Source organism: Macaca thibetana, chromosome 10 (assembly GCF_024542745.1).
Source record: "Macaca thibetana thibetana isolate TM-01 chromosome 10, ASM2454274v1, whole genome shotgun sequence".
Classification (NCBI taxonomy): domain Eukaryota; kingdom Metazoa; phylum Chordata; class Mammalia; order Primates; family Cercopithecidae; genus Macaca; species Macaca thibetana.
Window position 1 is genome coordinate 31,256,903 of NC_065587.1, and position 13,985 is coordinate 31,270,887.

Genomic DNA, 13,985 nt, shown 5'->3' on the forward strand with positions numbered 1-13,985 from the left:
CTTTTTCATTTGAATTTCTGCTTTTTCTTTTCTTTTTTGTTTTCTATTTTTTCAGAGATGGTGTCTCGTTCTATCCCCCAGGCTGGAGTACAGTAGTGAAATCATAGTTCACCATAGCCTCAAACTCCTGGCCTCAAGCAAATCCTCCTGCCTTAGCCTTCCGAGTAGCCAGGAGTGTAGTTATGTGCCACTGTGCCCAGCTCTCCACTTTATTTCTTTATACACTCCATGGCCCATATCTAACAGTTCCTGAATGTGTGGTCACTGGGCATGCCTACATGTGTCTATTATTTCTGTTCACCTTCATGGTGTCTCTCCTTCCCTTCATGGCTGGTGATCTCTGTATGCTGACTGCTTGACCTTAATGAACAACTGTCACAGGTCTTACCCTGGGGACATGTTCCTCCAATCTGCACCTGCTTCTGGGGGACCTGGGGGGTGACCACAGGACCCAGCACAAACCCTGGCTGACTAGAGGAATCCCAAGCTTACTTTCCCCCACCCTGCAGCAGCCGAGGCTCAGGAGGACAAAGCCTCCCCAACTGCTGCAGGCCAGCAATCCAAAGTGCACCCTAACCAGGACCTAGTTATCCAGGAGGAGGACATGTCCTCAGCACCCAATCCGTCACACAGCTGGCAGCAGAAATTATTTTTAAAGTCAGCTTCACATGCATGTGATATAAAACTCATTGAGAAACAGAAATGCACAGCGTGAAAAGCTTTGCTTCCAACTCTGTACTGCAGCCCCAGCCATAGGAACAACCAGCAGTTTCAGCCTTTTCAGACTAACCTGGGTCACCTGAAAACTACCACAATGTCCCCTGGCCTACCCTTTGAGAGTCCCTGGCAAAACCTCTGCCCCAGGCTCTGCCCTCTTGGTGGCACCAGATGAAGATCTGAAAGGGCCTTAATCATGCAGTAGTCTTTGGGAAAGGTATCAGGAAGGGATATTAAATGCCCATCAGGCAACACCACTAGTTTCAGGGAGACCAGGGAGGCAAGCGGTAAAGGGCAGGGAGATACGGTCTCTGACAAAGGTGGTAACAAGATCCTGAAGTACAGAATCCACTGTAACTTTTTTTTTTTTCTTTTGAGATGCAGTTTCCCTCTGTTGCCCAGGCTGGAGTGTAGTGGTGCGATCTCGGCTCACTGCAAGCTCCGCCTCCCAGGTTCACGCCATTCTCCTGCCTCAGTCTCCCGAGTATCTGGGACTACAGGCGCCCGCCACCATGCCCGGATGAGTTTTTGTATTTTTAGTAGATATGGGGTCTCACCATGTTAGCCAGGATGGTCTTGATCTCCTGACCTCACGATCCGCCCACCTTAGCCTCCCAGTGTTGGGATTACAGGCATGAGTCACCGCGCCTGGCCCCCACTGTAACTTTCAACTAGTGCCACACACAGAAGACCAGGCCCCTTGGAAGCTAAAAACAGGATGTGGGCCAAGGTCATACTGGGGAGGGCAAGGGCAGGATATCAAGCTTCACCACTGAACTTCTGACAAAACTGGTTTAAGACAAAGTCTCTGGAGTGGGATGACAAGGCAACTCATGTGAGCATTCTAAACTCAAATACATTTAAAAACAATTTATTATCAAATATAAGCTCATGATAAAAAAAAAAATGCACCCAGTACACAAGAGTAGAACATGACAAGGAACTTGAGCCAGTACTTCTGTGGGTCCTCCCTAAACCCAGCTGGCATACGTATCTGATGTGCTAAGAAGACTGAGGTGATGAGAGCTTGGGACAAAGAACCAGGCAGATTGTTCTAGGACGAGGAAACCAGCATGTACTGAGAGTTAGACGACACGAAGTAAGAGGAGAATTAAGGTATGAGAAGGGAAGGTGGCTCGGGATGGAGGAAGACTCCAGAGCAGGAGTGGGTAGAAATGAGCATGCCTATGGCCTCAAAGAATAGGAAACCTGACACAGGATGGGGTAGGAGCATGAGGATGGTGTCAGGCAGCAGCTTTGATCCCGGCTCTTGGCCTGGGGTGTGACTCCAGCTCTCATTAGCAGCTGGACAAAGCAGAGGGGGTGATGCTGCCCTCTTCATAGGGTTATCATGAGGGATGTGTGATAAAAATACACTGAAGCACCAAAGCCTGTACACAGATATCCACAGCAGCTTTGTTTGCATAATAGTAGCCAAAAGCAGGAAACAACCCAATGTCCTTCATGGGTGAATGAATAAACTGTGGAAAATCCGTTCCATGGAATATTACTTAGTGATGAAAAGGAATGAACTACTGATAAAACCTGCGTGGATCTCAAAGATCTCAGACTGAATTTAAAAAGCCAATCTCAAAAAGTCACAGATGGTATGACTCTATTTATACAACATTCACAAAAGGACAGAACTACAGAGACACACGACAGATCAGCAATTGTCAGGGCTTAGGGCTGGAGGGAGGGTGTGATCTCTGAAAGATAACACAAGAGAGCTGGTTGGTGGTAATGGAACGGCTCTGCATGCCAATTGTGGTGATGGCTACTTGATTTGACATGTGGTAAAATCTCACAGACCTACACATACACATATATGCAGCCCAAGAATGAGTGTAAAAAACTGATGAAGTTGGCTGGGCATGATGGCTCACGCCTGTAATCCCAGCACTTTGGGAGGCTCAGGAGGGAGGATCACTTGAGGTCAGCAGTTTGAGACCAGCCTGGCCAACATGGTGAAACCCCATCTCTACTAAAAATACAAAATTAGCTGGGCATGGTGGCAGGCACCGGTAGTGCCAGGTAGTCAGGAGGTTGAGGCAAGAGAATTGCTTGAACCCAGGAGGCAGAAGTTGCAGTGAGCTGAGATCACGCCACTTCACTCCAGCCTGGGCAACAAGAGTGAAACTCTGTCTCAAAAAAAAAAAAAAAAAAAAATGAAGTCCAAGTTAAGTCTCTAACTGAGGTGATTACACTGCCTCAACATTAATTTCTTGGTTTTGACCATGTTCTGTGTAAGATATTGTTACTGGGGAGAGCTGGGTAGAGGGCATGTGGGAACTCTCTGTGCTATTCTACAACTTCCTGTGACTCCTAAACTATTTTAAAAATAAAAAGTTATATGAAAGGGAAAAAAACACTAAAGCACTTTGCAGTGGGCACAGCACACTCCAAGAAATGTTGATGGGACTCGAAGATACATCAACATAGGTCCTGAGGGTGGGCGTGGTGGTTCACGCCTGTAATCCCAACACTTTGGGAGGCCAAGGTGGGCGATCACTTGAGCCCAGGAGTTCAAGATAAGCCTGGGCAACATGGTGAAGTCCCATCTCCACATAAAATACAAAATATTAGCCGGGCGCGGTGCTGTGAGCCTGTAGTCCCAGCTACTTGGGAGGCTGTGGTGTGAGGGTCACCTGAGCCCAGGATGTCGAGGCTGCAGTGAGCCGTGATTGTGCCACTGCACTCCAGCGTGGCCCACAGAGCAAGACCCCATCCCAAAAGACAGTCCTGGAAAGAAGAGGGAGGTTCTTTAGCTCCCCTTGAGAGCAGCTTTGGTTCACCTGTAACACCTGATCACAGCCCAGTTCCCCACCAGGGCAGCCGTGTGGAGAGGACATAGAGTCTCCTTCACAGAAAGGAAGTCAGAAGATAATATGGCTGCAAGCCACACCCAGGGTGACCAAGTGGCAAGGGCACCACTAGAAGAGATGGTGCCCAGAGCTCGGGCAGACAGTGGAGTTGTGGGTGCTGGCACTCAGCCCTGCCTCGTGGCTGAGAACCCCCTGAAACACACTGTATCTATCTCAGCCACAAAACACAAACCTTTGGCTGGAGTCTCCGGCCATCCCCACCCTCCTGCCCAGGGCTAGGAGGAGGGCCCAGGATCACTTAACCTTTCTGGGAGCTCAAAGAAGATTGGAAGCCACATACAACAAAGATTAAAAAAAAAAAAAAAAAAAAAAAGCGATTTGGAGCTTCTCCATGCTTTTCTTGATACCATCATAAGCACAGGAATAAAATGTGTTATCGTTTGCAAGGAAAGTGGCAAATCCTCCAGGAAGCGTGGTACTCACTCTGTGGAGTTGCCGTAGACACGACAGCCATGCTGTGAGGGGCCATCCCCGAGGTCCCAGGAGGCGGCTGCCCTGAGAGGGACATTGGCTGTCCCATGGCACCAAGGCTACCCATCCCGCCCAGAGACTGTCCCGGGCCCCGAGGAGGCATGCCAATTCCGGCGGCTCCCGCGGCGGGTCCGCCAGTCAGGCTCTGGAGTGCATTCATAGGATCTGTGGGAACACAAGGGCAGAGCTTCTCAGGAAAGGGACTAACGGACTGACCATGGCTCAAATGGCGTGAGGCTCACAGAGCACAGATCTCTCCTACCTACAGGCTCAATCCCCTCACAGCCCCAAGCAGTAAGAGACTAGGCTCCTGGAGACTCCCAAATATGAGTGGGTAGGATGCCAGGTGTGTTGGTCATTGCACGACCCATACCTCTAGCCTGGCCCGGTCCAGGGTCCTAATGTTAAGGGACAAATGACCTCTCTGATGTCTGCAGGTGCACTAAAGATGGGCTGAGGCCTTGAGGGCAGGTGGCTACCCCCACCTCTCCTGGCTGTCCAGCCCTCCTGCTGGGTGAGCACACAAAGCACTATGGGCCCTTCTGAGCAAGCAGAAACACAGTGGCCAGGGGATGCTCTCCCAGGGAGGGCACAAGTCCACAGGCACACAGAGCTCCACTCCTACTGTTGCACAGTCCAACTCAGCCTGGGCCCCTGTGTGCAGGGCCACCATGCCAGAACACCTGAGGGGTGCAGAGGAGGGCTCCACAGAGCACCGAGGAGAAATGTGCCAAGCCCACCAGGTCAGCACCTCAGTGAGCAATGCCACAACAAAGGACAAGGATGCCATTGTCACAACAGTGTGGACTTAATAGCAAACAGCTACCCACAGACAGATATGGCCTGGCAGGACCACCATGTCACACAACTGGGTGGTGCCCAGGACCCCATGTTCCAATGCCAAGGGGCCCAGATGTTCTGGCCACATGCCCTTGCTGCTGCTCAGCCCAGCTGGCCAAGAATCCCTGTCCTGGCTAAGAGGTGAGACCCACACGGGCAGAGACAGCAGGCATGTACAGCTCTACTGTCTAGGGCAGGGCAGACAGTGGTGTGCAGCCTGTAAGGCCAGTGCACTCCCTTCCCAATGGCAGAATGCAGTTGGCCAGCCTGGATCTGTTAAACCCCTTCCCTCACAGCTTAGTCAGCAGAGACCAAGGCTGAGTTGACAGAATTCCCCTTATGTGTTAAACCTTGAAATTTAAAAATATGGATTTCTAAACTTTTTTTTTTTTTTTTTTTTTGAGATGGAGTCTCACTCTGTCACCCAGGTTGGAGCGCAGCTGTACAATGTCAGCTCACTACAACCTCCGCCTCCCAGGTTCAAGCGATTCTCATGCCTCAGCCTCCCGAGTAGTTGGGACTACAATGCGTGCCACCACACCCGGCTAATTTTTGTATTTTTAGTAGAGATGGAGTTTTACCATGTTGGCCAGGCTGGTCTCGAACTCCTGACCTCAAGTGATCTGCCTGCCTCAGCCTCCCAAAGTGTTGGGATTACAGGCATGAGCCACAGCACCCAGCCAGATTTCTAAATTTACAAAGAAACTTTGTAACTTAAAAAAGTGAATTCACAGCATTTTCTCAGAAATGCTGCTACATATTATTACACTGAAAACAGCATAATAATTCTCTACAAGAGAGCTCAACACTTTTGGATAATGTCTTAATAGCTTTGTGAGTGTTTATCTTTTTGCTGGGCAAAGGCAGCATTTGTATGAAACGGGATGGGGAGGATCATGTGACTTCACAGTCTGCAGGAAGACGAAGGCTGGAGAGGTCGGGGCACAGCTGGTCAGCCTCCTCCCTCCACAGCTCTCTCCGCAAGTATTCTCCTCTAGTGACAGGTTAACCCAGGCACATGAGGCATGCACTATGTCATTCTTGTCACCTCAAATCCAAAGTTGGGAGAAACTTTAACTCAAAAGGGAAAACTCTTACCACTGACGGAAGCTTGAGATTTCTTGTTATCTATATGAAAACACAAACGAAAAAAACCAAAGTAAACAAAGTTTTATATAACCACATATTTCCATGGGTAGGTCAGTTCTGTAGGCATTTGCCCAAGCCTCAATCCCCACGGAGCTCCTAGTACTGCCCGCTACCAGGGGAAGTGTTTCCACTCTTGGCAGTGCTGACCCCACAAGGGACCTGGGAGCAGAGGGTGCAGAGTAGCTCCAGGGTCAACTTGGGGCCTTAGGGAGCTGCCCCCAAGGCTGAAGCACTCTGGGGTTGGGGACTCTGGGCCTACTCTGGCTTTCCTTTTTTTCAGGTCCAGAGTCTCAGCTCAGCCCTAAGAAAACAAGTAACAAGAACACTACAGGAACCCACGGCAGGGCTGGAGTGGTGCTGAGACTTGACACTGCCTCCCTTTGCAGTCTGCTCTGGTGAGGCAGTGTCTCTGTTACCTAGATGAGGAAACTGAGGCTGTCCACAGCCAGCTGGAAGCCAGTCCAGCTGAACCCAGTGCCCAGTGGAGAACTTCTGTAGCAGCCATGGGGCCCTGAGCCTCCTGCCTGGCTGCTCCCCATGACCCCATAAGCCCCACAGGACTGTGTGCACCAGGTGGGACACTGTCCCTGAAAGCAGAACATGGGGAGTCTGCCAGCGCATCTGGGCCAGATCATCTGGGCTATTCCTTCTCCTCTTACACATCCCAGCACCTTCCCAACACCACAGAGAAAGTGAAGTTCACCTTGCTGGCCATTCTGGTAAAAAGTTAGTATGGAAAGAAGCAAAATCTACCAGGCTCTGGGGTGCTCAGTGTCTCCCTTTGCCCTAACAACAGACACTGAAGGTACAGCTGCCTGTCCCTAACCCACAGGGGAATAGCAATAGGACTCGCCAAACACATGCTCCAAGGACAGGCCTATGTCAAGAGAAGCCTGCCTCTGGTGGTTACGCAGCGGCAGTGGGCAGGAGCCATCGTTGGCTGAAAACACAGAGCAGCTGCTGGCCCCAGTTTCCTTCACACGCTGTGGCCATCCAGGAACACTTGGTGTCCACATACTTCCAAGTAACACACACAAGCACCAAGACCCGGGCCCTAGGATGTAATGACAACTCACTTCTGCAGAGCTGGGGCCACTGCCTGGTTGATAGAAACACACTGGGCCCTCTGAATCAGAGGAGGCACAACGTGAGGTAAACACGGGGGCCCTCAACACAGCAGGGAGCCAGGGTGCAGACTCAGGAGGTCCTCCTCAGAAGCTTCCAGTCTGGAGGGAACATATGCCTAAGTGTCTCTGGCCTCCATGGGTCAATAAAATCAACTTTTAGGGAAGAAGAGTTTCTGTTCCAGGGTAAACAGAACTTCCCAGAAGTAAAAACAACAGCCCTAGGAAAAGGGAGATTAAGTGAGCAGTGAAACAGCAACCCCGTTTAGACCACTTTGAGGACAGCATTTCCATGATGCTAGAATCAGCATTTTTGAGGCCAAGGCTCTGGGAGGATGGGGGATCTGGAATCAAATGCAAGGCAGTGAAGAACTTCCCAAAAGGAAGTGAGGTGACACAGACCTTCTGACTCAGGCACCACGGCCTGCCCAGAAAGCTCTGCTGAGGCAGCGTCAGGGCTGGCCTCTCACAGAGATCTCAACAACCCAGAAATGTGAAATCTTACTTACGAATGTCTCGAAAATGGATAATGAGCCTGGCCACGAGAGAAAGGTATTCGTCCTAAAAGTAAAAACAGGAAGCAGTTTAATCCCAAATGAAGAAGCGCAGTCATCGGACTCCCCCTTCCCGCCCCCTCGCCTGCTGGCGCCGAGCTGAAGCCCGAAGCCCATTCTGCAAGGCAGACTCAGACACTCGGCCTCTTCTGGAATCCGCCTCTCGGAAGGGAGCCGTCAGTGCTTAGCTAGGCGGGCCAATAACAGGCACAAAGAAACAAGAAGGGGACAGAGAGCCTCCAACGGCCACTCCTCTCCCCTGATGGAAAGGCACTCAGCTGAGAGAGCTGTGAGCCATCTTGAGTGCCGTCTTTTTGTCACAAAGGGGACAGGCAGGTTGGGGGGATGAGGCACTAGCCTGAGGGCACAAGGCCTGTCAGAGGCAGCCGTGGGTGGGCCGCTGTGTCTTTGCACTATGTGTACGGAAGGGCTTTCGTTTCTCAGCCCAGCCTGTTGCTGCCTTTTCACTGATGACGCAGTACCTGCTGCAAATCTGGATGGCACTCCCCTGGCTGTGCTTTCTGGGAGAATCTATGTTCATCTGCATTTATGCAAGGGCAAGGGAGAGGGTGAAGCCCACTCTCAGGTGAGGTGAAGGCCGCTGGCTGCTAAGGCCCGCTATGTGCAGGCTGCTGTGTTTCTGGGATTGCCTGGCAGGGCCTGCCTCCCACCCATTGTCCTCTTTGGCCCCAAGGACACTCACTCGCAGGTGTTTCAGGGAAATCACTGCTGTGAGTTGGTCTTGTGGTCAATACAGGGATGTCTGAGGTAAAGTCTTATTTCAGAGAAGCATCCTTGCCCTCTGCTGAAGTGCCCATCCTTCTGGCAGGGAAGCCTGGAAGGGGCAAAGCCCCGGCTCCCTGCCCTGCTCACCCAACCTTCCTCCTGAGTCACTGTGACACTAAGAGTTCATCCACTACACTCATAAGATGGCAGGGCAGAGGGAAGGATGATGAAAAGTGGTCTCAGGTGAGGGTAAAAATATAAAGACACTTCCGAAATCTTTATCATCCCACATCTATTTCCAAACTCTACCCTATTTCTTTTTTTCGGCTTGGGGAAATTAGCACAGGACAACATGAAGAGGAAAGGCCCAGGAGAGAGGAGAAGCTGGGATAAGCAGCGAGGCCTGGCCAGAACAAGGGGGCACCAAGGAGGTTCCGGCTGTCCCCATTATTCCTGACAGGAAAGCTGATGTGCATGTGAATGTGGCCCGCAGGCAGTCAGTCCCTGAAGGACAGTGGTATGAGATGGGGGCAATGGAGGTGTGGGAACCTGAGGACACTCAGGAACAGAAGCGAGGTGGCCAGGTATGAGGGGAGAAGGGCCTCGGGGCCAGCCAGGTTGACATCTCACAGCTCCTAAGGCCCTGGACTATTTCTTAGGTCTGCAATACTTCAAATGAATTTGTTTTCTCCACATCCATAAACGGTAAAACAAGGGGAAGTAGGTTTCAAAAGCAACAAGATACTTCTACTTAGACATAAGACACTTAAACAAGGCTCAGGACCATGTCCCCAAAGCCCTTCTGCATAAAACCAGGGCTGAGCAAGACCCACTGCCAGCCCAGCCCCTGGAATGCAGGGGGCAGGCATCGTCACTCTGCAGAGCCCAGCACCACTCCTGACCCACAGCAGGGGGCAGCCACTGCAACCTGCTCCAGTTCCACTACCAGACCAGCATGAGGAGGCTTAGTGGGGAGTGCGGAGGGAGGGGATGCCTGATGTGAGAAACAAGCACAGGAAGCTGTCACACTGCCAGCCAAGGAGCTTTCTTGTGGGCGATGATATTTCCCACATTCCCCCAAACACGGGTTTATCTAGGAATATCCAGGGGCGAACGCAGTAGGTCAGCCACAACAGCTCCTTTCCGGGAGAGAAAGGCCTGGATCCAAAACTGTGCCTCTGATCCCCCTGGCTGGGTTCTTTCACTCCTGACTCCTCACCATCCACCCCCAACCCCATCCAGATGGACAGATTATTACGCCCCTTTCTGCTCCAAAGCACACCAACTCCCCTAGAGCTGCTGCAGAAAAAAGGGCTAAAGAGTCAGGAACCTCCCTTATCTTCACTCGATCTGCTCCAGCTCCCCTGCTGGCTATCAAAATATAAGTAAGTGTCCAGTTGCACCTGAGGCTGAGTATTACAAACCATAAACAATGAACATCATGACAGTAACAGCTAGCACTTGGCACTTTATGGCGCCAGGCACCGGAGTTAACAATTCACATGCATTATCGCCTTGATTTCTCCCAACCACCCAGAGGCAGGTACTACTAACACATCCAGTTTACAGATAAGAAAATAGAAACGTTAAAAAGCTCCATAGAGGCCAATCGTGGAGGCTCACATCTATTATTCCAACATTTTGGAAAGTCAAGGCAGGAGGGTCCCTTGAGGCCAGGAGTTTAAGACCAGCCTGGGCAACGTAGTAAGACACCATCTCTACAAAACGAACAAACAAATAAGCAAACAAACAAACATTACCCTGGTGTGGTGGCACATGCCAGTGGTCCCAGAGTGGGAGGCTGAGGCATTAGCCTGAGAGATCAATGCTGCAATGAACTGTGAACACTCCACTACACTCCAGCTTGGGCGACAGAGTGAGACCCCACCTCAAAAAGTTAAAAGCTTCATAGAATTTCCACATTTGCTTGACATGTGGAAATCTTGCACAAGTGCCTCACAACACATTGTGGAGTGAACACAAGGAAGAAGAAAGGAGAGAAACACACGCTCCATGCCACATACACTGCATGACATACACCTTTTATATAAGACCTAGGGAACCCAAACACACATATTTGCTTAAATCTGCCATGAGAAACACTGGAAAGACACACCAAAATAGAAAACCGACAAACCAGCAAGTATCAGGAACTGGGCTGGAAATGTGCCCTCTCTAAACCCACGGTGTTATGGGTTTTCACTTCAGAAGCACATAAATCTTTTACTATTGAGAAAATAAAGCCAAATCAGGTCAGGCACGGTGGCTCACACCTGTAATCCCAGTACTTTTGGAGGCCAAGATAGGAGGATCACCTGAGGACAGGAGTTCAAGACCAGCTTGGCCAACAAGGTGAAACTCTAGCTCTACTAAAAATACAAAAAAAATTAGCCAGGCATGGTGGCGTATGCCTGTAATTCCAGCTACTTGGGAGGCTGAGGCAGGAGAATTGCTTGAACCCAGGAGGCAGAGGTTGCAGTGAGCCGAGATCACACCACTGCACTCCAGCCTGGACAACAAGAGTGAAAACTCTGTCTCAAAACAAACAAAAAAAGCAAATCAAAGCCAGGCACAATGGCACAATCCTGTAATCCCAGCTACTTGGAAGGATAAAGTAAAGTAGGAGGATTGCTTGCGCCAGGAGTTCAGGGGCAACTCAGTAAATTTTATTTCTCCAAAAAAAAAAAAAAAAATATATATATATATATATATATATATATATATATTTGAGATGGGGTCTCACTCTGTTGCCCAGGCTGGAGTGCAGTGCAGTGGTGCGATCACAGCTCACTGCCGTTTCAACCTCATGGGCTCAAGTGAGCCTTCCCACCTCAGTCTCCTGAGCAGCTGGGACCACATGCAAGCGCCACCACACCCAGCTAATTTTTTTTTTTTGAGACAGAGTCTCACTCTGTGGCCCAGGCTGGAGTGCAGTGGCACGATCTCAGCTCACTGCAAGCTCCGCCTCCCAGGTGCAAGTTATTCTCCTGTCTCAGCCTCCCAAGCAGCTGGGACTACAGGCGCCCGCCACCACGCCCAGCTAATTTTTTGTATTTTTTAGTAGAGACAGGGGTTTCACCGAGTTAGCCAGGATGGTCTCGATCTCCTGACCTTCTGATCCGCCCACCTTGGCCTCCCAAAGTGCTGGGATTACAGGCGTGACTCACTGCGACTGGCCAATTTTTTGTATTTTTTGTAGAGACACGGTTTTGCCATGTTGGCCAGGCTTGTCTTTTGCTCAGTCCTCAACCTCCAAAAGTGCTGGGATTACAGGTGTGAGTCACTGTAGCCAACCTGAAATATTTTTCTAAAATGAAAAGTATAGCAAATCAAAATAAAAAGGTACAATTCCTAAACATTCCAAATAAACTAAAACAAATGAGCTGAATATTAAGTTGGTGGCAGAGTCATATAGGGAAAAGAAATCTTTTGAGAAGCTTTTTAAAAAAATGAAACAAAAAGCAAAACATTCTCAATAAAAGGGATACATTTTAAGGGCAATTAGAACTTCAAGGTAATCTTAAAATTTTAGTCTAGCTTTTGTTATCAGGGATAATATAAACTGTTTATTCTGAAACGATTTCAAAGTAAAGCAAGCAAGTATGCTAATAATATTAGAAACCAAGATATTCATAGTAACAGAAAAGACACATGTTTAAAATGAAAGAAGTAAAAACCCTATATATAAGGTTAAATTTGAATTAGAAATATTAGTGTAAAATTATGGGGTTTTGTTGTTGCTGTTATTTCAAAAACATGTTTTTTCTTAGTTCTGTTCACTAAAAGGCCCAAAGCAATGAACAGAGCAGCGCCCACATAGCACGCTCAAAATGCCACTTTACCGGCAGAAGTCCCCAGGGTTCACTCCCTAGAGGAGCAGCCAATCTGGGTCTAAATGCCAGCAGACTAAGAAAAACTAAACAGGTTGTGTGAGGGCCTCAAGAGACACAGGAGCTCCTGCTAGATGAGGATGGGACCATCTAAGCATCAAAATGAATGACAGCAATGGACCACAACACCCCAGATACACAGCTCTGAGCTCAAAATGTCACTAAAAGAGAACCCATCTGTGGCCCTTGGGGGGATGCCTTAGACTGGAAAGATCAGAAAAACAGCATTCCTGGAGGTCCTGAACACACAGGGTTTCAAACAATCATCTAGCCCTGGCTGACTTTCTTGACAAAAAAAAAACTCCATGTAATGAATGTGGGAGAAAAGCCAGAACTAGTCTACAATCCCTAATTAAATGATGAAATCATTGGAAAGATAATAGGAACTTTACAAGGGTCAGGCTGTTGTTGCTCTCCAAACCTCCAAACTGTGGTCTTATGGGAATATCAAGATGCCCAGAAATACAAATTAAGGCAATACTTCGGAAATATTTTTGCTAAAAGACCACGGCATCCTCTCTGCTCTTCGATTTAGCACCCAGTTCATAAGAAGGAGGGGGCAGGCAAGATGAATCAGGAGCTTAGGAGACATCAGAGCTCATGGGGAGGGCTGCAGGACAGCTGGGCTGCTCCTTCACCAGGCTGGGAGGGGCCCGAAGGGAAAAAAGACCCTTGTTTGGATCCTGATTCAAAGAAGCCAACTATTAGGAAAAAAGCATTGGAACTTGAAAGAGGCCTTCCCACTGATGACAATAGTGACTCCATGTGATTGTCAGGCGGGGCCCTAGCACAGGCCGGTGTGGAGACGCTCAGCAGAGATAACACCCTGAGGGTGGGGATGTGCCCTCCACACCTCAGGAGAGACACAGAGACAGCCAAGGGAAAAGTCACCAAACCACAGCAACTGCTGACTCCGGGTTAGAGGAATACGACACCTCTGTGCTTTCATGTCTCAGAGTTTTCCTAATAGATTTTAAAATACCATCAAATTCCTGAAAGAAAGCTTCCATGATAGTATCCGTAGCCCCATGGGACCTTGGCCCCAGCCCACAGGACATGCCATCAGAAACCAAACAGGGATGAGGCAGCCCCAGCAGTGCCCCCCACCCAAGGAAATCACACAGCCCTGACCTGGCCACGAAGGAAAAACAGACTTGTTATCCATCATTTTCACTCATTCCATTAAAAATATATGTACAGGCTGGCTGAGATACCCATTTAAAACATGCCATTCAATGGTTTTGGGTACTACATTCAGAGTTCTGCAGCATTACCAAAATCAATTTTAGAGCATTTTCTTTCTTTCTTTTTTTTTTTTTTTGAGGCGGAGTCTCACTCTGTCACCCAGGCTGGAGTGCAGTGGCGCCATCTTAGCTCACTGCAACCTCCACTTCCTGGGTTCAAGTGATTCTCCTGCCTCACCCTCCCTAGTAGCTAGGACTACAAGTATGTGCCATCATCCCCAACTGATTTTTGCATTTTTAGTAGAGGCAGGATTTCACCATGTTGTCCAGGCTGGTCTCAAACTCCTGGCCTCAAGTGATCCGCTGGCCTCGGTCTCCAAAGTGTTGGCATTACAGGTGTGGGCCACCATGCCCGGCCTAATTTTAGAACATTTTCATCACTCCA

At 49.3% G+C, this 13,985-nt stretch overlaps 1 protein-coding gene across 7 annotated transcripts in view; it reads right to left on the reverse strand.

Annotated features, from left to right (window-relative positions):
• MED15 (mediator complex subunit 15) overlaps positions 1-13,985 on the reverse strand; it is an 86,828-nt gene that overhangs the window by 29,656 nt on the left and 43,187 nt on the right. For 5 of the 7 annotated variants that reach the window (XM_050746075.1, XM_050746078.1, XM_050746077.1 and 2 more), the window contains exons 3-5: positions 7,696-7,747; positions 6,012-6,041; positions 4,026-4,238 (exon numbers count right to left, since the gene is read on the reverse strand). In XM_050746075.1, coding sequence (XP_050602032.1) covers positions 4,026-4,238; positions 6,012-6,041; positions 7,696-7,747 — 295 coding nt within the window. The remainder of the gene's footprint in view (positions 1-4,025; positions 4,239-6,011; positions 6,042-7,695; positions 7,748-13,985) is intronic. The other 2 variants (XM_050746079.1, XM_050746080.1) reach the window with 1 other exon arrangement.